Source organism: Zea mays, unplaced genomic scaffold (assembly GCF_902167145.1).
Source record: "Zea mays cultivar B73 unplaced genomic scaffold, Zm-B73-REFERENCE-NAM-5.0 scaffold_158, whole genome shotgun sequence".
Taxonomy (NCBI): Eukaryota; Viridiplantae; Streptophyta; class Magnoliopsida; order Poales; family Poaceae; genus Zea; species Zea mays.
In genome coordinates, this window is record NW_023366775.1 from 9,535 (window position 1) to 34,877 (window position 25,343).

A 25,343-nucleotide genomic window follows, 5' to 3' on the forward strand; every position below is an offset into this window, starting at 1 on the left:
CAATATCAAGGTCAACAGGTTTTACACCATTCAAACTATTGTTTGGTGACGAAGCAATCACCCCAGAAGAAGCTAAGACATGATCAATAAGAACAGTGGCTTCGGCAGAAGACGAAGCTGATTATTATGTGGCAAAAGATGCTATAGAAGGGATCAGGCTTTAGGCCATGGAGAATATCAATAAATACCAAGCCGAAAAACTAAAATGGCGCGACAGAAAAGTTTGGCTAAAGAACATTAAACCAGGACATTTGGTACTTCGGAGAGTGGCCAACCCAGATACAGTAGGCAAGTTACAGCTCAAGTGGGAAGGACCTTTTCTGGTAGTATCTTCATCAAGACCTAGTTCTTACAAATTGAAGGATATGGACGGCAACGACATTCCTAGATCTTGGAATGCGGATGAGCTTCGGGGATATTATGTCTAGCTTGATGTAATCTTTCTGTTTTTTCTATGGCACCCTTTTCCTTTCCAAAGGGGGAGAAAGGTTTTTAATGGGTCCATAGCATGTAATTTCTCTTTTTCTTATTCAGCTCTACGAGAGCAAAATCCCCCAAATATGTAAATGTAAAAACTGAGCATGCACCATCGAGTGCAGGGAAAAAGGAAAAAACAGGGAGAAGCTCGAAAGTCGTCCCTAAGGGGATGCAGAGCACGACGAAGCTACAAAAAGCTGTTCCTAAGGGAGAACAACGTAAGTTTTCTGCTCAAAAGTCGTTCCCAAGGGAATGCAGAGCTTACAGCGAAAAGTCAACGTTGATACCGCCGAAATATAAGGCGAAGCGCGAAAAGTCAACGCGATACCGCCGAAATAGAAGGCGAAGAAGTTCAAAAGACGTTCCTAAGGGGATGCAGAACTTACAGCGAAAAGTCAGCGCTAATACACCAAAAAATAAGCGGTGAAGCCGAAAAATAAACGACAAAGAGACTTCGGTCATTCCCAAGGGAATGAAGGCTATGGTTGTAGCTTCGTATGCGTGTGTTTGGACATTCATTTGCACGACACATTACATCATACATTTGCATTCATAAACATTCATTTAGACATACATAGGATCATCATCATCATAACACAGGAGGATGCTTCAGCTCTAAATATAAGGCTTCGACAAAGAGAAAAAGAAGCAGTTTCATGCTTCGTTGTGTACGAAAAGAAGGGAAGGTGTTTTTCGCCCTCGGCTCAAAAAAATGCTAGTTTCGTCCACAGCAAAGCAGTTCAATACACGGACAAAAAGGTAAAGATATATTACAAAGTATGCACAAATTTACAGAATTAGTATCTGATTCTTAAATTACAAATATTTTTTACAATGATATTACAAGATTTTTCTCTAGAATTTTTCCAGCAAGGTCTTTAGCTTTGACATCAGTCAACTTCGAATCATCTGAGCTTAGGATCACCTGTCAAGCTTCGGCTCATTTTTCTTCAACATCATCATCCTGTACATATTAAAATGGTATGAGAGAAGTGCAGACTTCAAGGAGAAGGTAAAGTAACAGGCATAAATTTTTTACCGGCTTAAGGTGGATTCGAGCTTCGTCGCCAGCCATTTTCGCCCGCCTTTTACCCAAATTTGAGTTATGAATCTGTTTCCTATACTCCAAGCTAGGCTAAGGATATCAATTAAATCTGTCGGAGATAAGCTAAATATTGGTCTGTTGACAATTTTTCCATGTTCACAGCCAGATTTTATGAAGGCAACAGCTGTGCCCCGAGAAGCTAGCAGAGCGCAGAAATCGGCGTGTCCACCTATAACTTCGTCGAGTGCATCAACTTCACCCTCAATATGTTCGAAGGTTTCCGGCAGGTTCTCAACCGAAGGACTGAATTTCTCAGCACCAGCTCTGATCGAGTTGAAAACCTGTTTTAGCCGCTGCAGGCACCGGTTGCTGAAGTCCACGCATTTTTCTTGAAGTTCTTTCAGTGATTTCCACAAATTTGAATTTTTCTCAGCTTCAGCTTCGAGTTTGGCTTCGAAATTTTTCTTTTCTATGGAGAGTTCACTATTCAATCTAGCAATTTCGGCCTGGGCTTCCACCAGTGAACCTTCCATGGTTTGAAGTACGAAGTCTTTCTTTTCTAGAGTAGCCTCATGGTCTTTAATCTTCTTCTCCACGCTCTCAATTATAACTTCGTTCTTTTTGTCCTCGAGGTCTTGTTGCATCCTCAGGACTTTGCTTAGCAGTAAGCTCTGATAACATAAGCTTCATCAGAAAACAATCTTCATATCAAAACAATGGAAAGTTAAGAATTTTACCTTAAAGTTACCATAAAATAGGCTACCGGCGATATGTTGCCGCCGGTACCTGCTGAGGTCTGCCTCAACCTTCGGGAGGCCAACACTCTTTGATATAGTGCCGACAACCTTCGCCCCAGTGTGGTCCCGAAGGCATCCTAAGCTTTCTTCGTTAACTCCCCCAAAGAGTAGCGCACCTGGTCTGTATCCGCAAGATATAGCATACTCTTTCAGTTCTTCTTTTTCAGCCTTCGACAATTCTTGCCCAAGTATATCTTGGAAGTTGAAGTCCTCTTCTTCCGAAATATCCTCGGCTTTCTCCTTTCCTTTTCCAGCCACTGTGCCCGGGATCTCTTCAGCGGCTGCAGCAGCTTCTTCCGCGGCCGCATCTAGAAGCATTGTATCAATTTTAGAGAGTGTGGCATCTAGATTCACATCTTCAGCGGTTTCAGCTTCGGCACTTTCGGCTTCGGCGGGTGCAGCTTCGGCAAGCAGCAGAGCTCTCAATAGCTAGAGTCTTTGACTCTGATGCTAGCGGTGGCGTCTGCTCGATAACTTCAACTACACGAATAATTCTTCGTTTTTTCGGCTCATCTCGCTTCTTCGCTACTGAAGGCTCCTTTTTCTTCTGAAAAAGCTTCATCAGATGTGGCCCTAGTGGACTTATCTTGACAGACAAAGATTCAGTCATTATCTTTAAAATTTCTTCTACATCGATAGCAGGAGGTGTTGAAGGAGCTTCATCCTCAATTTCAGTTGTTTTTCATTTTAGAGTCGAAGCTTTCTTTTTCTTCGAAGCAGTTATCTTCGGCTCAGGGCTTAATTTTCTTTTCTTCAAAGTTTCTTCATCCTTTTTCACCAATTTAGCAGCCTCTTTATCCAGGACGCTAGCAACTCTCTTTCTCTTCTGTCCTTCGACACCTCTGTCCAGTCGCTCATAGTCAGGATACTCAAAGTTCAGAGCATCCATCACCCGGTTTAACCTTCGCTTCGAACGAGTGCCGAAGGCTGCAGTCATTAGTTGATCTTCTTTTTTAGAATAATTCCCAAGGATCTCGTTGCACATAACTTCAATCGTGTCTAACTATTCTTGGCAAGGTACTTTGAAGTGTTTCTTGAATTTATAATAATAGGGCAACCGAACAAGTTCCTTCTTTTTCTTTTCCCCTTTGAGCTTCGGCATGTCCCATTCTTTCAAAGTTGGGAACACTCTAAAAGCCAAGAATTCTTGCACCAGATCCCTAGTACCAGTGTGCTCTGCAATAACTCGAAATTCGCCCAGTGCAATTTGGCTTGGACTCGTCGGTTTCATGTCGCACCGGGGCCTAGTCTCTCCAAAGATTAATTCTAATGGGCTTTGAACCAACTTCTCCTTCTTCTCATCAACTTTGACATAAAACCATTCAGTCTTCCAGCCAGCTGGCCACTTGGTACGATAGCTGATAACTGGAGACTTTGCATCTTTGCGATTAGCAAAATTGTAGCAGCCGAAGTTTTCGTGCAGCCCATCTTCTCTAGCTTTTGTTTGATAATGAAGCTCATGTACTCGGCAGAAGCCTTCGGCAAACGGGTCTACCCCCTGGCTTCGGAGGGCCCATATGTAGACGCTAATAAGCCTAACGACGGCGTTAGGAGTTAGTTGATGAAGATAAATCCCAAACTTCAAAACATCAGCAATCATCTCATTCAAAGGAAATCTTAATCCTGCTTTGAAGAAGCTTTTAAATACTATCACCTCATCCTTTTCCGGCTTTGGAGTAATTTCCTCTCCGCCAAAGCGAATTAGCTCCTTTTTGGCCTCACTGAAATAGCCTAACTTCATCAACTTAGGCATATCATCTTCGGTAACGGTGGACCTCCCAAACTCCAGGTGGCTAGGTTTAGATGGCACGACACTATAATCATCTTCAGATTCATCTTCCTCAGCACCAACCTGCTCAGCCTCAGCGGCAGGTGCACCTTCGTCAGAAACATCTTCCGACACTACTACCCCCGACCGTTTCATCACTTCGGAAATCGGAGTGGTCTCAGCAGTTTCAGCTTCTTCTCCGTCATGTGTAACCCTAGCAGTGGAACGTACCCTTGCCATTTGATGATGAATTCCTCACAATTTTTGATGAAATTGTTGACTTTTTTAATTTTCCCGAAGCTCTTCCTCTTGTGACGAAGCAAAGTCAACAGCGGTGCTTTGGTTGAGTGCGATGAACAAGCTTCAGCTATGGTCAAATTTTTGGCAGCAAAACAGGGCAATAGCAATGAATGCTGTGGTAACTTCACACCTACCCATCTATTTATATAGTGCCGCAGGTGGGGAGGTGAATCGTCAAGTCTTCCGCACCGGACGAACAATCGCCCACACTCACTGAGTGGTGGGCCACAGAACCCGAGAAGGTGAATCGCCAGGACGCGTTTACCCGCTGCATGGTGGGACCATCTCGCGCTCGAAATTTTGTGATCGTTTCTCGACAACGAGCTCAGGGAAGGTGTTTTTCGGATCTTTGGCTCTCTGAAGCCTAGGAGACTTTTTCACGGATCAAGCTCGTTATGAAAAATGATCTAGCACCACGAAGGGGCTACTGTTGGGGGTATGCTTCGTCGCCAAAGATCCTGTAAGAAGAAACACCTTCGGCAGATCCTCTCAAAAGCAGTGCTGAAGCTATCACCCATAAAGCTTCGGCATAGTGACATGTCTCAAGACGAAGGAGTGAACCGACTTAAAGATGAAATGACCAATCGACCCATGATAGCTTGTATTATGATTGTAAGCATTAGTAAAGGGCATGAATGTAATTTCTCACAGGCTGCGTCCTGTGCCTATAAATAGATGAACAGTACCCCCGTACTGTTCACACAATCTTGTAATCGCTTGCACGCGACACTCGAATTATTGCCTTCTGTCAAGACAAAGGTATAAATGTGATTAAATGTTATGTTTTAATATTTAAGTTTGTATAATGAAATATATGAATAAGTTTAAGTGTTTTGATATATTATTCTTTCATGTTTCATATTTCATATATTTTATCTTTCATTATTTCATAACTCTAATCACGAAGGTATGACCTTCGTGACCTTTGTTCATGACCTTCGTCCGAAGATCATTATACCCTTGGGGAGATAATGCTTCAATGGACGAAGGACATTAACATTTAACATTTTATGTTGCCTTGTTCTTAATTCGAAGCATTTGAGAACAAGTTCCCAACAATTACATTACAACATTACACTATACTACTAACTACCACTACATTATTCCACTACTACTACTAATGCTACTAATTATCTATACTAATATTTAAGCCAGTGATGCTTTGCCACTGGCCTTGCTGCTGCTGCTGCCCTTGCCGTTGCCGTCGCCCCTGCCACCGTTGCCTCCGTCGCCCTTGCCGTCGTCGCCTCCATCGCCCTTGCCGCCGTCGTCATCGCCACCACCACCGCCATTGCCGCCGTCTCCCTCGTCGTCGCCGTCGCCGCCGCTGCCTTCCTCGGACGAGTCAGAAGAGTTCTCCTCGTCCGAGGAGACCTCCGACTCATCCGAGCCCTCGAGCCTGGAGCGCTCGACGGACCGGATGTATGTCCACACCTCGGCAGCTATCCCCTGGGAATCGTCCGAGTCGTCGGACGACACCGGGGGGGCGTAGACCGGCGACCCCTCAGACTCGGAGGAAAACTCCTCCTCCGAGTACTCGGAGTCACCAAAGTCCTCCAAGGGAGGACTTGGCTCGCGCTCCCGCTTATCGCCGGAGCGGTGCGACGAACCTCGACCTTTCTTGTTCTTGCCCATGGTCGGTGGGAAGAGAAGAGGAAAGTGGGAAAAGAAGCAACAGGCGATCAGAAGTTGTGTGAAGACACCAACAAGGCAAGCAGTCTATTTATAGAGGCCGAAGGCAACTGCTCATCTCCTACCACGATCACCGAACAGTGGCAAGTACTCAATAAGCAATTCAAATCGTCTGCAAGCAAGTCAGGCAGCAGACGCCGCTTCGCGTAACATGACACCATTTGGACTAAGGTCAACTGCTTGGACGATATGATTACAACCCGCGGTCACGTCAAGTTACTACTCCAGGACAGTTTGCTAAACGCTCTGCGTACCAAGACGTCCCTCAGTCACACCCATTGGGGGGATGGCCAAGAATTTTCAATAGATTTTCCCAAGCAGTCACATCCGTACAGTATACGCAATGAATGTATCAAGACAGAAGGAAGATATTGATGGAGATCAGAGGAAAGCCAAATATAGCTGCTGAATTGGAAGTCTATTCAGCAGAAGCATTGAAGCACAAAGCGAAATGAAGACCAGCCAAGAGCCATCTACCAGACGTCCAATCTGTCACCAATCAAATAAATTTCAAACCTAACAGGACATGGGCAGATCACGCTGCTGGTTTCTAAAGCATGAAACAAAGACAACATGCTGATCTCTAAAGCATAAGCTGATGATATAATGCTACTTTCTAAAGCACGAGACAGAGATAAAATACTGGTTTCTAAGGCATGGGATGAAGAAAACATGCTGACTTCTAAAAGCATGAGATGAAGATCTTTGAGTGGATTATTTTCAATAATCCACTCAAAGCTCGGGGGCTACACCCATTGGGTGCACCTCCAGTGCACCCAATGAATCCTTAACCCCAAAGGACAGAATGCTGACCTCTAAAGTATGAACCGACAATAAAATGCTGATTTCTAAAGCATGAGACGAAGATAAAATGATGATTTCTAAAAAACATGAGATACAGATATTTGAGTGGATTATTTTCAATAACCCACTCAAAGCTCGGGGGCTACACCCATTGGGTGCACTGCACCCAATGAATCCTTAACCCCAAAGGACAAAATGCTGATTTCTAAAGCATAAGCTGATGACATAATGCCAATTTCTGAAGCATAAGGCAAAGATCGTTGAGTGTGCCAAAGGAGGATAACAGAAGATTGTATTTTTACTGAGTCACTCAGAGTTCAGAAACAACGATTCAACAGGTGCATCTTCGAAGCGCCCATTACCAAAATCAAAAACCACAAGCTGGACCTAGAATCTTTGGGTCGATTATTTCAAAATCAACTTAAAGATTGGGGGCTTGTGGGGGACAGATATCCCTGGGTCCACTAGAAGGCTAGAAGGCCTCGCGAAAGGCCTTGGGCCTATTGTTTCGCAAGGCCATCCCTTCGTGGGCCAGGGGAAAACTGCTGGCAGAGTGGGTTGACGCGGGAATGGATAGACTCGGGTCCAGGCGGCTCGTTAGATTTAAGCGATATCCCCAGTTCTGATCCGATTCTCCCGCGCGACACCCTTGGACGTCGAAACCAAATAAGGATAAGTCGACAAGATTATGGGAAGATAAGTTCAGTCGGTTCACTATACTTAGGGATACGTCGTCATCATACCCGCATGTAATGCCCCACGGTTGATTATATAAGGCCTAGGGGGCACCCCATCATAAAGCAGGTCATTCATCAGCCATCTACTCCATTCTCTAGCATCCTTCATACTAGAGAATTTCCCTGTAATCCACCACATAAAGATCACACCAGGAAGTAGGGTATTGCGCCTCTCCAAGCGGCCCGAACCTATAGAAAATTGTCTATCGTCTCTCGTGCATCTAGCACGAACCATCGAGCTACAATCAACAGCACCGTCCTACCCGAAAGCACCTCGAGGGGTAACCCCGGGTGCGCGGGCGGGTCCCAAACACCGACATATGTTGTGAAATTTATCTCTATACACTCTGTTATTATATATGTTGTCTTCTTTGGTGCATGTATGAGATGCACCCAGTTTTGTCCCTTAAATTCGGGTGTGACAGAAGTGGTATTAGAGGAATGTTGCCTGTAGGATGAAATCTAGATAGAACTGGACAAACCCTTACCTACTTACCTTACTCTGATTCTTTTCTAATCTTTTCTTAATCTTTTCTCATCTATTTCCACTTACTCTGATTATTCTTACCTTTTCCTTCTAAAGACAAATGTGGATTTCACACATTGAAATCCTGTGCCTAAAGTAACCTTTAGGAATAGGAGGCCTACTCTTAGTAACAAAAACAAAACTATTTGTATAGTTATCTATACGCTTGAGTGTTTGTTCTTATGATATTTGTCTGATTTGGATCTTTGATTGAGTGTGATTAGTTGTGGAGTAATGCCCACAATTACATCTACATATACGTATAAGCATAAATATAAATAAATAAAATTCATGAGATAACTAAACAACTTAGATTATCCTCCATTAAAGTGTATCTATTTTAAATGGATCCTTCTTACCTTAAAAGATTCTTTCTTACTTTAATGGACCCCTTTTAACTTAATGGATTCCAGCTTATCCTAATAGGTTCATCCTATGTTAAAAAAAGGTTATCCTCATAGGTTCATCTTGTGTAAAAAATATCTTATCCTCTTAAATTGTTTATAAGATAAACTAGACCAACTAAAAGTACCCCATTAGAATATATCAAATAGATCCATCTTATCTTGGAAGGTTCTCCCTTATCTTAATAGATCCATCTTATCTTAAAAGATACTCTCTTACCTTAATAGACTCATCTCATCTCGAAAAGTTTTTCATCTTATTCCCATAAGATCTAACTAATCTCAAAAGATTCTATCTTATTCTTAGAGACTCATCTTGTCCTAATAAGCATACTTATCCCAACCACTTTGCTTATCTCATAATGGTGTAACCAACATGATCTATTCCAAAATAAAGTAAGTAGGTCTTATCTAGTCTAATCTAATTACACCAATTTAATTCTGATCCCATCTAATCTGATCAGATCTAACCTAATGGACAAACATGTTAGATAATACTGGTAAACTAAGATTGGATCCTACTCTTATAAATATCTAAATTGGAATCTTAGTCCAACCTGGCCATTTGCAACTACCTTAACCACCCGATATTTGCATAACCCCTCTGTTTTAACCGACAGAGATTCTGACTCACCTACACCATATAATCCCTCCTATCTCAAAAGATTCTAGCATATCCTAACAATATGTTACCCTACCCTGGTAAATCTAACTAACTTAAACTAGTCTAATATAGTTATATCCAATCTAATCTAGATCCTACCTAATCTAATATGGTCTAATCTATGTTACAAGTATTAACTAAACCATATTCCTATAAATGGGTTTTAAACCTAAAATTGGTGTCTTGGACCAACTCGTTCGTGAAACCATGACCTAGCCTATGTTATAGGTTGCCCAACCCATTTATCCCAAAAGCAAAGTGAAACTCTGTTTAACCTACCTACCCCATGTACCCGCAATGGTTATCCCAAATCAGATAATGACATCTAACACCACAACGATGTTCCCTAAATCACACCCAAGAAGAAGGTTAACTTCGATAATGAAGGATATGAGTAGAAATAGATCTTCAGATGAATCAAGATCCACCACCTGGAATAAAAATCTTCCGTACCTAACTTTCTTTTACCCCCGAATCTTCTATACGCTCACCTAATAGCTAAGACCTGAGGTACCCTTGATTTCTATGCCAGACCTGCTAATGGCATGAAAATTTTAGGTACAAAAAAATATATACTAATTGGAAGTTCCACTTAGGAAGGAAAAAATATATATATGTACTGGAATTTCATAAAGACAAAGTCAGCTAGATATGCTCAACTAAATGATATTCTTAAATAGGATTATGGAATGTAGTGTGATCTAATCCAATGTGGTCTGTTTAAACAGATTAGTGATACTGATAGCAGAGATTAAACCCTACTAGCGAGGTGTTAACTTAACTTAGCACATTAGACCAACTCAACCATGAGCATAAGAGCTAACTCAGCCAATAGAGTCATGATGAATGGCATAATCTATCTATCCCCATCTAACATCAAACAAACTTTTAACCTACATCATGTAGTCTATCTCACCCATATATATATATATATATATATATATATATATATATATATATATATATATATATATATATATATATATATATATATATACTACTTATTAAGACTGCAATAGTAGTCTGCCTCTGACGTGTTCTGCCTTCGATGTGTTCTACCAACGGCTGTTCTACCTCCATCCCCGCCTTATACACGTCTCCTACATATACATGTGGGCCCCCACTAGCCGTATAGTGATCCCTCATCGCTCCTTTGCCGCGCAAAAAGCTATCTTGGTGTCGCACCAAAGCAGGAGAAGTCGGACTAAGCAACAGGATATCCACAAAAACGCTTATAAGACACGTTCCAACTCTTTCAGTAGCCGGTATGGTACTAATCAAAAAAACCCCATAACAATGCTAGCGATTTGTGAGGCCCAGCGGTTCGTGTGGCCCAGCGATGAGTGCGGCCCAACGTCCCTCGCACAACGATTTGTTTACCTCATGCAGCCCAGCTTCCCTATGAGAACGACGCACTACGCCTGTCATCCTCTTCGGCAACCTCCGCCTCCGCGACGACGCCGCACGCACGAGCTCCACTCCCGTGACCTCCTCCCCCACGACCTCAACCAGCTCTGCCACTTCCACACGCTCCCTGTGTACGCCCTCACTAATCGCCCATGGCCGAAACCCCTCGCCCCACCCCGTGTCTCCTCTCGACATGTCGGAGCTCACCCCTGCGCCCTCCAGTAAGCCACTGCGCGCCCTCTGCTCGGCTGCAGTGCCTGCTCCTCTTCGGGGCCCGCTCCCTCTGCGGCATACTCGACGCATCGCGAGATCGGGGCCGAGGAAACGGGGCCCACTCCTCCCGGCCGCGCCACCGTCGCCATCCCCCTCCTCGCTCCCGCTCCACCTCACCGTGCCGATCCCCGCGCCGCGGTGGTCGCAACCACCGCCGCACTCCTTCCTCTCCCTCGCCGCGCAGGCGCTGGTGCTCGCCATATCCTTGCACCCGCTCCCCACGCTCGCGGCCTTCCTGGCCTCCCACCGCGACGAGCTTCTCCGCGCGGACATCACATCCCTGATCAAGGCGCTGGAGCTCTCGGGGCACTGGGAGTGGGCGCTCGCGCTCCTCCGGTGGGCCGCCAAGGAGGGTGCCGCCGACGCGTCTTCAGCTGGTCTGTGTTGAATGCTTGCAGACATGCATGTGATGCGATGCCCCTTGTGCAAACGGAACAGCTGCCGAGGTGAGCAGGTGGATGGTGCTGGAACGGGGAATGTGTCCTGCCCTGCCACTGCCGGTATATATGCCTGTTTGCTGACTTGTTGGTACTGATTTTTGGTGCAGGTGGAATTGGTGGTTCAGGGAAGAAGCAGATCCTGGACGCACGCCACTCTGAGCTGTTCCTGGAGAAGGCATACTGGGACGAGACCTTGGAGTACGAGAGCCTCGGCGAGCACTTTCAGGACGAGGAGGTGGCCGCCGCCTTATGTGCCGTTGTCAACACGAAGCAGTTCGCTTCCCCATCCACTACATGTACGTCTGGGCGGCAACCATCATTCCAGTGCTGTCTCTTCCTCCCAGTTGCAGTTATCAATCTGTACTATGTATTGTACGTTTTCGATAGTGGACAGAATGGTGGATTGGTGAATCGTGATTCATGAATAACATGGTTGGCGTTGATGTTGCTTTGTTCTTCAGCTGTCCTCAACAGGGCCTGGGCCGGAAAGCACGACGACCCGATGACCAGGCACTGTGCTTCCGCAACCGCCGCTGCCATCCACACCAACCTCCAGAGCAACGGAGGTACGCACAGCAAAATGTTGCAAATGATATGCCAATAAAAACAAGGATGATAAATTTTAGCGTCCATACACCACATATATGCTTCTTACCTTCTTACAAAAAACATAGTCAACACATAAATGTACTTTCTAGATTTTTTGAAGTCCTCAAAATAATTGACAAGCACAGCAAGACCATAAGCAAGAGGTAGCTGCCCACCATTTTCCAAGATCTCAACTCTCTTATTACCATACCCAATATTTCATTCTTCAGATTCTTCACCAAAACTTGATTGTTACTCCTCTCAAGGCCACCAAAATAGTAGAACCAAAGACAAGGAGACTAAGTGGAAATAAACCAAACTTACGTGGGTTCAAACTTGCAACTGTCCACTGTTACAAAAACTACAAATTTCATTGTAAAAAGAAGCTACTCGGGTATTGAGAGTCTAGCAGCAAAAAACAAAGAGACGATGTAAAAAAGATAAAAATGGATCATCACTAAGGAATAATTTATGTGTACTACTTTCTTGAAGATAAATGGTAAATGAATTGTGTTGATGAAAGACTCAAACAGTAACCAAGCTACATGACTATTATTATGCTATATTCATATGAGAACATTCTTTATTTTATATGTTTAAGTTACTTGCATGCAGTGAGATAGCCTCAATAGGTTGTGCACAATTCAGTCCCAACAATAATTGTCTTGCTTCCTATCAACAGGAAAAAAATGCCAATATCAACAAACTGAACCTAGATGCCATCTAGATATCCATATGATTATGACCCAATAGAGTAAACCGGGAGTTGAGTACAACAAGGTATAATATTTGATATATAGCTGTTAGAGCAACTCCAGTTGGATCATCTAGAATATCTTCTATTTAATATTGATACCCAATTTCATAATTTTACACAATAATAATAGAAGTAACAATCAAAATTCTCTAATATTGGTAAACAAAAACAGTGTTCTTGTGATTTCAGTTCAGTCAGCATGGCTCTTGGTTGTATTATTTGCAGTTGCAGGTTTTTCAATTGTTATATCAAACTTTGGACCTTTCATTACCTCTTTATACTGCCTTGGCCTATTTCTTGGCACAATATATTCTGCTCCTCCATTTCGACTGAAGAGATATCCAATTATCCGGTTGTTGCTTTTCTCATCGTTGCAATGGTGTTTTTCCTCCCTTCTCTGTATTTATTATTTTGTTTTAATAATATAATTGAAATTCTTCTTCTTTTGTGCAATAAAAAATTTGGCGCTTATTTTTCTTTGTTTTGATCCAGTAAAAATAATCTGTTTGAAAAAGTTGGCAAGACAACTGTCGGTATCCTGAAACAGGGGTACCCCTTACTACAGCATGAAGATACGGTGCCGAGCACGCGACCACGGGAGCAGAATCCTTCTCCTGCCACATCCTCATCGCCCCCGATGCCAAACCTGGTGCCTGGGCTCATATATTTATGCAATAGGGAAATCACATGGTTGCTTATATTTCCTGTTTTCTGTGATGAGACTGTTGATGTGAAGATATATCAATACAAGCACACATAGCTTTAACCTTCATAATTTCTTCACCAGTTATAACAGTTTTCATTTTTGAGATACCACATGTCTTTTAAACAGCATAACTTCCTTTTACCCAATTATTGGTTTACACAACTAATTTTTGCATTTGCTTCTATTACTAAACTTAAATTTCACACTTAGCCTTGTGTTAACTACCTTGAGGTATTATGGTTTATTTCTCGCATTAGGTATTCTTCTAAGTACTGGAATAAGGTCACTTTTTTCATTAGGAACTTCCTAAGAGGCTTCTTCTTACATACAAACCTGAAGAATCGGAGGACATTCCTGAGCCTGCTTCTGTTGAAGAGGAAAATGCACTAGTTGAAGAGCCTGTTCTGGTACCACCTGTTACTGAAGTTGTTTCACCTCCTAAGACCGAGGTGGCCGATATTGGTGAATCACTGGTGGGTAAACTAACATGTTAATATTATGGTCTAAACCTTATGTGCTTGTTTCTACAATCTGAACTCTGAAGTTTTGTTTGCTCATATGGCTTAAATGATCCAAATCCTGCTGTATTAGCTATAGAGGAAAGCAATGCTCTTGCCTTGGCTATTGTTCCAACAGGTAGTCTGTTACCACTGTCTATTTCAACCCTTCTATATTTGTTTCCTGGCAGTGTTGTTGTCATAGTAATAGTGTAAATATCTCTTGCTTTGTGTATCAGTGTAAATATCTCCCGCTAACAAATCCTGACTGCAACAGACATTTAGGCCAAAAATCTTAAACTGCTTTAGGCCAAAAATCAGCCCTGAGGAGAAATAATCGGAGGATTTGTGATGAGGTGCCTTACCGATCCGTTCCCGTAAAAAAATTAGCCGTGAGTGCAACCAAAGCTATATATATGTCTGGTCTGGTGTGATCTTTTGCTCACTATCCAAACAATCCTAATAAATTATTACATTCTTGAATTCATCACTCATATATAACACTAACTTGGCATCTGCCATTCCAGTATCATCATCATCATCTAATAACAATATGCTGAGTTATAATCAAAACAGTTAGCTACAATTATTTATGGCGTTTTGCAGCCACTGGTTGCCGGCTAATCCGGCCGGTCACAAACAACCAAGTAGAGCTGCCTCGTACTTCATCTCGCCTGGCTATTTTTAGTAGCATGGTACTGACCGCTGAAGCAGGCAGATCTGGATCTGTCCTGGCTGGTCGCTAAAGAAAGGTTGTTTACAAGGCCGCAGAGCGATGGCTCTTTGTCTTTGTGCAATGGTGACTGGTGCGAGGTGTCTAGTTTGGTTGCGCACAAGAACCACGCCAACAGAAGTTGCCTACACTGCATGCACACCATGACACCAATGGCCTCTCATGACTTTGTTGATGGACCCTCCATTGTCTCTACAAGGAAGCTGGAGTGTGACCTGGGCCTTTTGTCTAGATGCAACAAGGGCTCGTGACAGCTCATTTCGTTCTAGGCTTTGGCTCGTGGCGCCTGCTATTCCAAGGATGCCATACATGGACCGCTAGCTAGATTTGAGGTTAAAGAACTCTGGTGTTTTTCTAGTCTGTAGACATCATCGCTGATCAAAGATCTTACAGTTTGTTTCAGAGTGAAGTTGTGAGTAAAAAGTGGCGCAATATTTAAAATGCCCTGTTGATTGGGGGTGACCAATTTATGTCAATGCTAATGGAGAGTTGGAGACTAATATCCAACATCTCCTCTTACATATAACTTTGAGACAAATGGAAGCTAAACGGCAAATCGACTAAGTAAAGTAATTATTATGCCCTTCTGATCCACAGTGGAACCTACTATCAGCTCAGCATCATGTACATCATTCTCTGTTTATTTGAATTCCATGTGATGATTTTACAATGTATATTTCTGATATTATCAGATTTGCGTAGTTGAATTCCATATCAGTTTTACAATGTATATTTTACAATGTATATTTCTGATATTATCAGATCTTTTCTCAACAGGATGGCCAGTTGAGCGATGCCTTATGCCTTCCTTGTGGTCAGTCCACCTGACATGAGTCAATGCTTTGAGGAGGTTTGTGGCTGTTAGTTTGAAACTGATATGGTTTCAAATTGTCAACAGTGCTATAGTTAGAAGGAAATTCAGTATGAATTGAGCTTGTGTCACTTAGTAATAACATCTGCCAAATTATCCTTGCAGATGGCTGCTGCTGCATCTAATAAAACTTCATCCAAACCTGGATTGAATTATCCTGGCCTAGAAGAACAGACCCTTCAGTTTATCTTGGACTGCTGTGAATCTAATATAGAAAAATATACAAAGTACTTAGAGGTGATGTCCTTTCCATGTCATCTCTTGCACACTACAACCTCTCATAAGATCTTGACAATCTATTATCCTATCATCATCATTATTATTTGATCCTTGATTCTTTTCTTGTTGCGTGCTGGTAGATATAAAACCAGTTGCAGTCACACAGGTGGTTGTCCTCGTAATCTTATATGGTCAATCTGTTGGAAGTGGTCCGACCATTGATCTTGCTTCCCGGTTGCCAGACTTGCGAGCTGTGGTTTTGCATAGTCCTATTTTATCTGGACTAAGAGTAATATATCCTGTAAAGCGGACGTTTTGGTTTGACATTTACAAGGTATATTTGGTTCTTTTGTTTTCTGGAGTCATTGGTTGTTGCTAAATAACTGATATCTTTTCTCTCCTTGTTGTAGAACATCGATAAAATTGGCTTGGTAAATTGTCCGGTGCTTGTCATTCATGTGATTTCTAATATCCTATCCCCCTGGTCCTTGGAATTAACTTCTGATACAATACAAATAGATTGAGCATGAAAATGGGTGATTCCTTCTCTGTGATAAGTGCCATCTTAAGAAACCAATGTTTGTTATAATTCAGTATCATAGTTGCTTTGGTAGATTATTGCTGCTCTAACTAACATAACCTGATACTTTCTTACACCAGGGTACATCAGATGACGTGGTTGACTGCTCCCACGGAAAACAGCTATGGGAGCATTGCAAAGTAAAATATTCTCCACTGTGGTTAAGTAGTGGTGGCCACTGCAATCTCGAGCTATATCCAGATTACATTAAGCACTTGAAGAAGTTTGTGTCAAGCGTTAGCAAAAAAGCATCATCAAAACCTGACCCAAAAGAAACAACGTCAAAGGATGACACTACCAGTAAAGAAATAGAGGAAGCGTACCCGGAGAAACCTCAAGAGGCCAAGAAGTGCCCGCAGATCTCGCGAAAGAGCCTGGACAGCCGATTCGGGAAATCCAAAACAGTGGATGTTCCTGATAAACTGCGGATGAGCTCGGACGACATCGACAAGTTCCGGAGGAGCAGATGCTTGGTGTGGTGATGCCTGTGTTCTGCAACAAATTGTCGAACAGTACCTGAGCGAGGATACTATAGCATGGAAGTCAAGCAACTGTATTACATCGTGCTACGAGGAACGACATCAGCGGTTCCTGCAGCGGAGAGGAAGGGACTGTTAAATAAGAAAAAAAGAACCAGGAAGCTACCGTCAGCATCCATCAAAGACACAGCTACTTGACTGAAAACTGGTAATTCCTCAGTTAATTTAGCACTTACACCGACAACATGTTTTGCAGCATCGGTTAGGGTTTCCATATTGTAAAAGTGTACCGTTATTGTCTGTAATCACGAGGGACCAATACAAACATTTGCAGAGTCTGAAAGCCTTAACGGAATCACGAGCACCATAGTCTATTCTGGGTGCACCAGTATTCGGGCTCAAATGCATTGTGGAACCATGTGAGCTTGACCCTGTATACTGATCTACTCATACCTTATTATACGGGCCATGCTCCACGTATCTATGGGAAACTGACGGGTGAAACATTCTGTACATATCACTAGGAAACAGACTGACGCGTGAAACGACAGCAAGCTTGTGCACATCACAGCTGTGAAAGATCAGGTTAGTCACAAGCGACATCTATCTATTTATTCAGTAAGTACCCGTGTATATCTCTACTACTACTTAAGTGCCTAATGTAGGCGTTCACACCCGGATGGGGCACGTTCTGCCGCTGGTGTGCCCCGCATCCCGCCCACAATCGGCGCCTCCGCCGCCGCAGCCCTTCCTTCGCGCAGCGCCCTTCCAGAAATCCACCATCCCGGAACCTCCACGCACACCCCGAGCCCGCCCCCTACCCCCACCAACTGTCGGGGCCTGTGTCACCTGGCCGCTCAAGCGGGGAATCCATCTGTCGGGCATCTTCCTGACCTGTGGCAAACGGTGGCGTGGCGGCTCCGAGAGCGAGGAGCATGGATCCAGGAGTGGGCGGGAGGGGGCCGAGGACCTGCACCTCTGCATCGACAACAACCTTTCTCTCATGCTGTGATTTGATTGTTAATTATCAGCTTATTGTTAGGGGAGGAGCGTGTTCTCCCTGCCTGAACCTTCATGTTCTTAAGATCATGTTGCTGCATATTTATTATTGCTGCAATTTTGAAGTTGGGTTAAGGTTTTTGACACTTCCATCATTCCCTCCATCTCCCTGTTTACATATTTTTCATATCACTCCCTAATTATTTAGTTGGGGTCTCAATAATTGCTACTTGTAATAGAGCTCTACACGTCAATCTTATTACACTTTTTTACCTCATAGTGATCTTTGTGCATTGCGCACAACATCATGTACCTTACTATGTTTTCCTGCTTATTGAAATCCTGTGAGCCCTACTCAGTTTTTACCTATCTTTTGATTTTACCCACGGAGAAATATTGGGTGGGTGACTGCCATGAAGGCACGAACCTTAAAAAAAGTTTGTTTTTTCAATTCTAAATATCTTGTGACTTATTTACATTGAGCATGTGTTTACAAATAATGTTCTCGTCAGCTCATGCTCATGTGGTATTTTAAGCCCTGCCTCTACATGGACGTCGGCCTCGCTTCCGCGGTCACCGCGCTCTGGACCAGCACCGATGTCGCGCACCTCGCGCACGTGCTCGAGTAGTTTCGCCTCGCCTGGTGCGGCAAGCTCGTCCGGGACGCCCGTGCCGTCACTTCGTCAAGGGCCTCTGCTTCGACCTCTTCATCATTAGGGATGGAAACAGAGCTTTCAATGCATGCAGGAGGTGCGCGATGTGATCAATATTATCCGTGTTTGATAAATGATGACAATGGTGATAGCCATGATATATGGTCAATATTGTATTGATCTTTTTCCGAGTTTTAGGCTGTCATGTTGTTTGCTGGAATGGAGATATTTCATTGTTCACTTGGTTCATGTGACAGAGTTAATTACCTTATTTCCGTGCTTTCTTAGTACCTTTTTCTGAGATTTGAGTTGTAAATAACACTTCCCTAATCGTGTTGTCATTATAACTCAATGACATTATTAAAATCATATATAGAAGTCTATATATGGTACTGATAGTTGCAAAGTAATGGTGAAATAGCTAGATTAAAATAACAAAATTTATGTATGGGTAGGATCACAAATGGATTCTAAAACATTTTCTCATAACAATATAACACATATGTACATAAGTTATCGTGTTATTATATGGTTCCGTTGCAACGCACGGGCACTCACCTAGTATATATATATATATATATCATCTTGACAAAATGTTATCCTACCTTTGGATATTCACCTCATATGACTAGTTACCCCAATCTGGACATAAAACAAAGATTAAGCCCTGCTAAAGAATCTTTAGATCATAAACAGCTACTAACCTATTCATTTTGCTTACAAATATTTTCCATTGCAAAACTATCCTACCATATGCTTCTAACTCTCATGGTCAATACCAGGAAGGGGAGATTATCAAGCAACAACAAACAGAATGAATCCTCCAAATCCTCCACCGATTGGAATCGATCAAGTGGTTGCCACCCAAATGATGATAATACAACAAATGGCAAACATGGTTACCGAATTGCAAAATTAAATAAGACAAAAACGTGAGGAAATACGTCAGGACCGGCTGGAGATACGTTGAGAAATAAGGCAAGCACAGTTGGAAAGACAACAACTACAACGCCCACTACCTCCACCACCACCACCAGCTCCACCAAGCTACATAAACATATATATAAATTACTACTATTTGTAAGATCTAAGTGTTACTTTAGTTAGTAGATGGTATGATACTATTTTAGGAGGAATAATAAGGTCTATTTGACCCATGTGTTGCTAATAAATTATGCATCATGCTGAGAATTTGTTTCTGCATACGTTTTGAGATAACCTGGTTATGCACCCTCTTACAAATCTCGAGGACGAGATTTCTGTTAAGGGGGTAGGATTTGTAAGTCCCAAAATATGTATAAGAAAAAAATATTATTGATGAATAAAATAAATATATGAAGAAATGGAATAGTAAATTCAGAAATCTCGAATTATATTTGAGTACTGAAAATCGAGAACTGAATTTTGAAAACCAAGAACTATTTTAGAAAAGAAGTAACAGAAAAGTTTTCTATTCAACTAAATGATTATGCATATCATTAAATGATGCACCATAAGCAATCATTTACATGAATATCTAATTTTGATGTAACTTTAATTCCTATTCCACAATCAAAATACTATTTTCCTAAAAAGAAAGGAACAATAGGAGTGTGATTCATAGTTCTAACATCTATCAAATAAATAAAATAATTAAAATAAATTTACATCTATTGCTTCATAAATTATTTTGAAGTATGTATTAAATTTGAATTAGAATTTTTGTATTGTCAAAAAGGAATAATATGGGAATAGAATAATGTGATGAGACTTTGGTTTTAACCCAAAGGAACAAATGAAGAATTTGAGAAAAGAGGAGAAAATACTAAACAAAATAAATAAATAAATAAAATTCTGCCATAATAGTAGATTCAAATGGTACTGTTAAAGATGAGTTGAAAGTCACAAATTGAGTGGAATTCAAATTTGAGATTTAAATTTGAAAGGGAAGAGAGAAGAAAAGAAAATATAAAGAAAAGGAGAAGGAAACCTAATTGGGCCCCTGACTACACTTTTGGCCCAATAATCGCTAAAACACGTGCTCGACCCATCCCTGCTGTGGCGCTGACGTGTGGGTCCCGCCCGCAGGCCACTCATGCGCGCGCGTCTGGACTCCCTCAGTAGCCACTGGCATGTGGGCCATCCCCGTCATCCACTCCCTCTCGCGCGCTGAACACTGGTCACGAACAAATGGGCCCAGGCTGTCAGGTCGTCTTCCCCAACTAATCGTGGATCTCGCGCGACAACTCCGTGCATGCCGGCGCAGCTTCTTCGGGGCAGTTGACCCTCTCCCACCCTGAGCTGGGTCCATGGGGATAAGTACGCACACCCCTGCCCCTTTCTGCCCTCGAGGCCTCGACCACCCACCTTGCGCAAACTCCGTGAGCAAATCGCCGCCGCCTAACCATTCCATTGCCGCCACGGTGGAATTCCCAGCAGTGCCACCTTTCGCGCCTCGTGTGGAGTCCATGACCTTCACCAGGCCCGAGGGAAGGTCCACCATAGCATCGCGGGCGGGATTATCCTCTGCAACTCCGGGAATTCATCGCCGAAGATCCCCTTCGTCGCTTCGCCGTGGGCGTGGGTCTCTGCGCCACCATCGGGGGTAATAACTCATCCATCTTATTTGTTTCGCATTGCGCATCCTGTAGCACCGATTTAATCGAGGTTTAGCGCGCCCTGGCGTTGGATTGCGCGGCTCTGGCGATGGCTCTGCTGTGGGCTGTGCCAGCGCCGCTGTCCCTGGCTAGAGGTTGGAGGTGACGCGACGATCGTTGGATCTTACACCGACGGTGTTGATTAGACTAAGTATACCGATTCGTGGTATCTCGCCTAGGGCGTTAGATCGGGATCCGAGGGCTACGGTGGGATCTCAACTTCATTAAATCCTTACCGTTGGATTTAGATCCAAGGGATGTGATCACATATTGCTTCATTTTAATGTCGATCTAATCCGAGCCGCCAGATCAGGATCGTGCGGCCTAGGTCCGTAGATACCTTTTGGCCATTTCATCTTGTAGTCGGGCCCCTGCGTTTTCTAGAAACTAACCCGCAGTCCAGAGCGAGTGCATCCTGAGTCTGGGGACAATCTTCTGTGTTAGCCCATGTCTTTTATAGAAATTGAGGTGCAGTCCAGAAATTAAATAAAACAGGAAAAAGAGATTTAGAAATTAATTTTGAGTATAAAAATAGTGGTAAAACTTATATAATTCATAGAAAATGCATATGAAGTCCAAATCAATCCATTCCAATTTCTATAATTTTATAATATTATTATTTATCAATTACTACCACTGTTTTTACATAAAAGTCACATTAAAATTTATATCCTATTTAATTTTGTACAAAACACATAGAATCCTTAGAAAAACATAACCCCTTCGTTTTAATTCTGAATTGACTCGTTCCAGTTGCGTTAGTCTCGTATAAATATTTACTATGCAATAACAACATTTATTATACCATGTCTTGTTCTTTTATAATTAGATCTTTATTTAACTTATGTTGGTTAGTCTCATTAAACTACTTATCATTATAATCTACTAGAATATGATGTATGGTTAATTTATGACTTAGAATAAAGTTGAGATAATTAATTATAGAATATTCTCTCATATGGGGTATCCTAACCAATTCATAATATAGTTTAATATTTTAATCACATAAATCCTATATAAAATCATAACTCCTTAACCGTAACTCCGATTTTAGTGGTTCTCGTTCCCCGATCTCGTTATGACGTGTAGATCATTATTATTTAGTTTGTACTTATGTATGGTGTGATGTTAATTTTGTCTATACCATGTTTGTTTGTATTGCTACGACTAGCAGTGAGGTCACGAGGATCTGAAGAATCACCCTGATACCTAGAATCTCAAGTGCCATGCAAGTTGTGCCCTTGATCACTTTTGTTTACCCAATAATGTTCTTTATTATCACTATTCAATGCATAGGTTTAATTTTGATGGGACCCAATAGGTCACCCTAGTCTGTTTATCCTGATTACCTTGTTTACCCCTGAATCACTTGGGTAGTTTTGCTATTACTTTATATGGTTTTGGGATTAATATTTCATCATATCCATGTTCCAATTATTCTGTTATGTTATTTATGTTCATGTCAAGATCATTAATGTTAATTGGAACATGGAACTTGTCGGGGACCTTCGTCTTCCGAAGGTCCTCAAAAACATGACTAACAATGTTTCCCAAGTGTAATATATGTTCAGGAGCCTTCGGATTTGGGATAAAGCTGTACACAATATGAAAAGCAGGGTCAGGACGAAGGATGAACCAGTTCTGAAGCTATGCGCAAGGAAGCTTCGGCTTAACGACCGAAAAGGGAACCGACTTAAAGGGGAAAAGGCTATCTAGTCCTCGTTGGATTGTCATTAAGTCAATAGTAAAAAGGGCATGAATGTAATTTTACACAAGCTGTGTCCTGTGCCTATAAATAGATGAACAGTACTCCCGTACTGTTCACGCTGACTTGTACTCGCTTGTGCGTCATGCTTGTACCTTTGCCTTCAATCAAGCCGAAGGTACAAATGTAATTTGATATTGTTCTTATTCATTCCTGATTATATAAAAGAAAGATATATTATGATGTCATGTAATTATCCATGTTACTATGTTTCATATGCTTCGTCTTTCATTGATTTATGTTGCAATGAAGGTACGTCCTTCATAACCTTCGTCCAAAGATCGTTATATCCTCAGGGAAATAATGCTTCAAAGGACGAAGGGCATTAAACATTAACCTATTTTGTGTTGCCTTGTTCTTAATTCATAGCATTTGAGAACAAGTTACCAACATTGGCGCCCACCTCCGGTGTACTCACTTCCACAACCTTCGGCAAAGTACTGACCTTCGTCATGCCGCCGAAGAAGATAACAGCATCAGGGGCTGCTACACTACAGCCACTGGACACAAACTAGTAGACTCTCTCTCTCTGAGAGGCTCGAAGCCAGAAGAGAAAGGCCACCAGTCCAACATTCCAGGAGGAGGAGTTGGACCAAGAGATCAAGGACATGGAAATCATCCATCAACAAGTGCAAAGGAAAAAAGAGAAGATGGCTCGACTGGCCGATCTTCAAAGGAAGATCGATGAAGCTACTGAGGAAGTGCGTCATCTTACTCAAGATGACCAAGACCGAAGGCCTCAATACAGGGAGCTTCGTCAAGAGGGCTTATTCAACGAAGATGGATGGTATGATGATTTTAATCATGATACCTTTACTTTTGATGATGCTTCTCCCTTGGTAGCAGAATTGCAGGCTATCCCATGGCCACAATCCTATAAGCTACCCCAGCTACCCATGTACGATGGGCACTCGGACCCAAAACAATTTTTGATGAGCTATGAGGCAACAATATCCTCATATGGAGGCAATGCAGCTATCATGGCAAAGTCCTTCGTCATGGCAGTCCGGAACGTAGCCTAGACATGGTATTCTTCTCTTTGGCCAGGGACAATCACGTCGTGCCAGAAGCTCAAGGATATGCTGGTTACCAGTTTCCAAGGCTTTCAAATGAAGCCAGTCACAGCTCAGGCTTTGTTCCAGTGCACGCAAGACCATGAGGAATACCTTCAGGCATATGTCCGAAGGTTCTTGCGGCTGAGGGCACAAGCACCCATAGTGCCCAATGAAATTGTCATTGAGGCCATGATCAAGGGTCTTCGGCCAAGACCTACGGCTCAATACTTCGCCAGGAAGCCCCCACAAACTTTGGAGAAGCTGCTTCAGAAGATGGATGAGTATATCCGAGCTGACAACGACTTCTGCCAAAGAAGGGAGGAAGCTTACAGATTCTCTGAGATGACCAGGGGCTTCGGAGCAAGAATCCACCCTAGACATGTCAGATCAATCCATAGCTCCAGTCAGAATGATGACAAAGGAAGCCAGCTTCAGAGGCCACAGTACACCTCACAGTCTTCGGGGCAGCAGCAAAGCTCCTTTAGGCCACCAGCTCCAAGGGGCAGAGGCGCCAGGGGCTTCGGAGGACGATATGGGGATCAGCCCAGGAAAATCTATTGCCTATTATGTGGTGAGGACAAGGGCCATACTACAAGAATGTGCCAAATCACTATCCAGAAGCAAAAGGAGATCGCAGAAGCCAAAGCTCGGCAGAATCAGCCGAAGCAGGTCTTACACACTGCTTCGTGCCACTCTCCCTACATACCAGAATATGTGGGCAATCATCCTGCAGCCTCTGTTGCTTCGACTAGCCATTCTCAGGCTTCTTGGCCTCAGCTTCCACTGCCACCACCACTGCAATCTACACATTCTCGAAGCCAGCAGCCAGAAGGGCGCCAGCACTCTCAACAGCAACGCAAATTCAGGGAGGAATCCGAAGCTCGTACAGTCAACAGTACTGTGCCAGAATCAAAGCACATTTATTGAGCAATATCCTCCCTATGAAATACTTTTATGTTCTATGTCATTTTGTTTTTTTAATAAGGAATAAACAACGTAAGTCTAGTTTTAAGTTCTTGTAATAATTTTTGCTTCTATCGAGATGGAATATATCTTCTTCACAGACTTACGAAACCTAAAAATTATCGAAGCTCAAAAGCCGTTCTTAAGGGAATACAGAGCTAAAAATTGCCGAAGCTACAAAAAGTCGTTCCTAAGGGAGCGCAGCGTAAGTTTTGCCGAAGCTACAAAAAAGTCGTTCCTAAGGGAGCGCAGTGTAAGTTTTCTGCTCAAAAGTCGTTCCAAAGGGAATGCAGAGCCAAATACCGCCGAAATATAAGGCGAAGAAGTTCAAAAGTCATTCCTAAGGGGATGCAGAACTTATACCACCGAAATAGAAGGCGAAGAAGTTCAAAAGATATTCCTAAGGGGATGCAGAACTTACACCGAAAAATAAACGGTAAAGCCGAAAAATAAACGGCAAAGAGATTCCAGTCATTCCTAAGGGAATGCAGAGATTGTGTGTTCTAGT

At 42.7% G+C, this 25,343-nt stretch overlaps 1 protein-coding gene across 1 annotated transcript; it reads left to right on the forward strand.

Annotated features, from left to right (window-relative positions):
• The first annotated feature begins 15,726 nt into the window (after nt 1-15,726).
• LOC118473872 (alpha/beta hydrolase domain-containing protein 17C-like) lies at nt 15,727-17,122 on the forward strand. Its single transcript, XM_035963646.1, has 4 exons — nt 15,727-15,739; nt 15,846-16,039; nt 16,116-16,163; nt 16,366-17,122. The coding sequence occupies exons 1-4, from the start codon at nt 15,727-15,729 to the stop codon at nt 16,765-16,767; spliced, it is 657 nt and encodes a 218-aa protein (XP_035819539.1). The 3' UTR covers nt 16,768-17,122.
• Nucleotides 17,123-25,343: the final 8,221 nt, after the last annotated feature.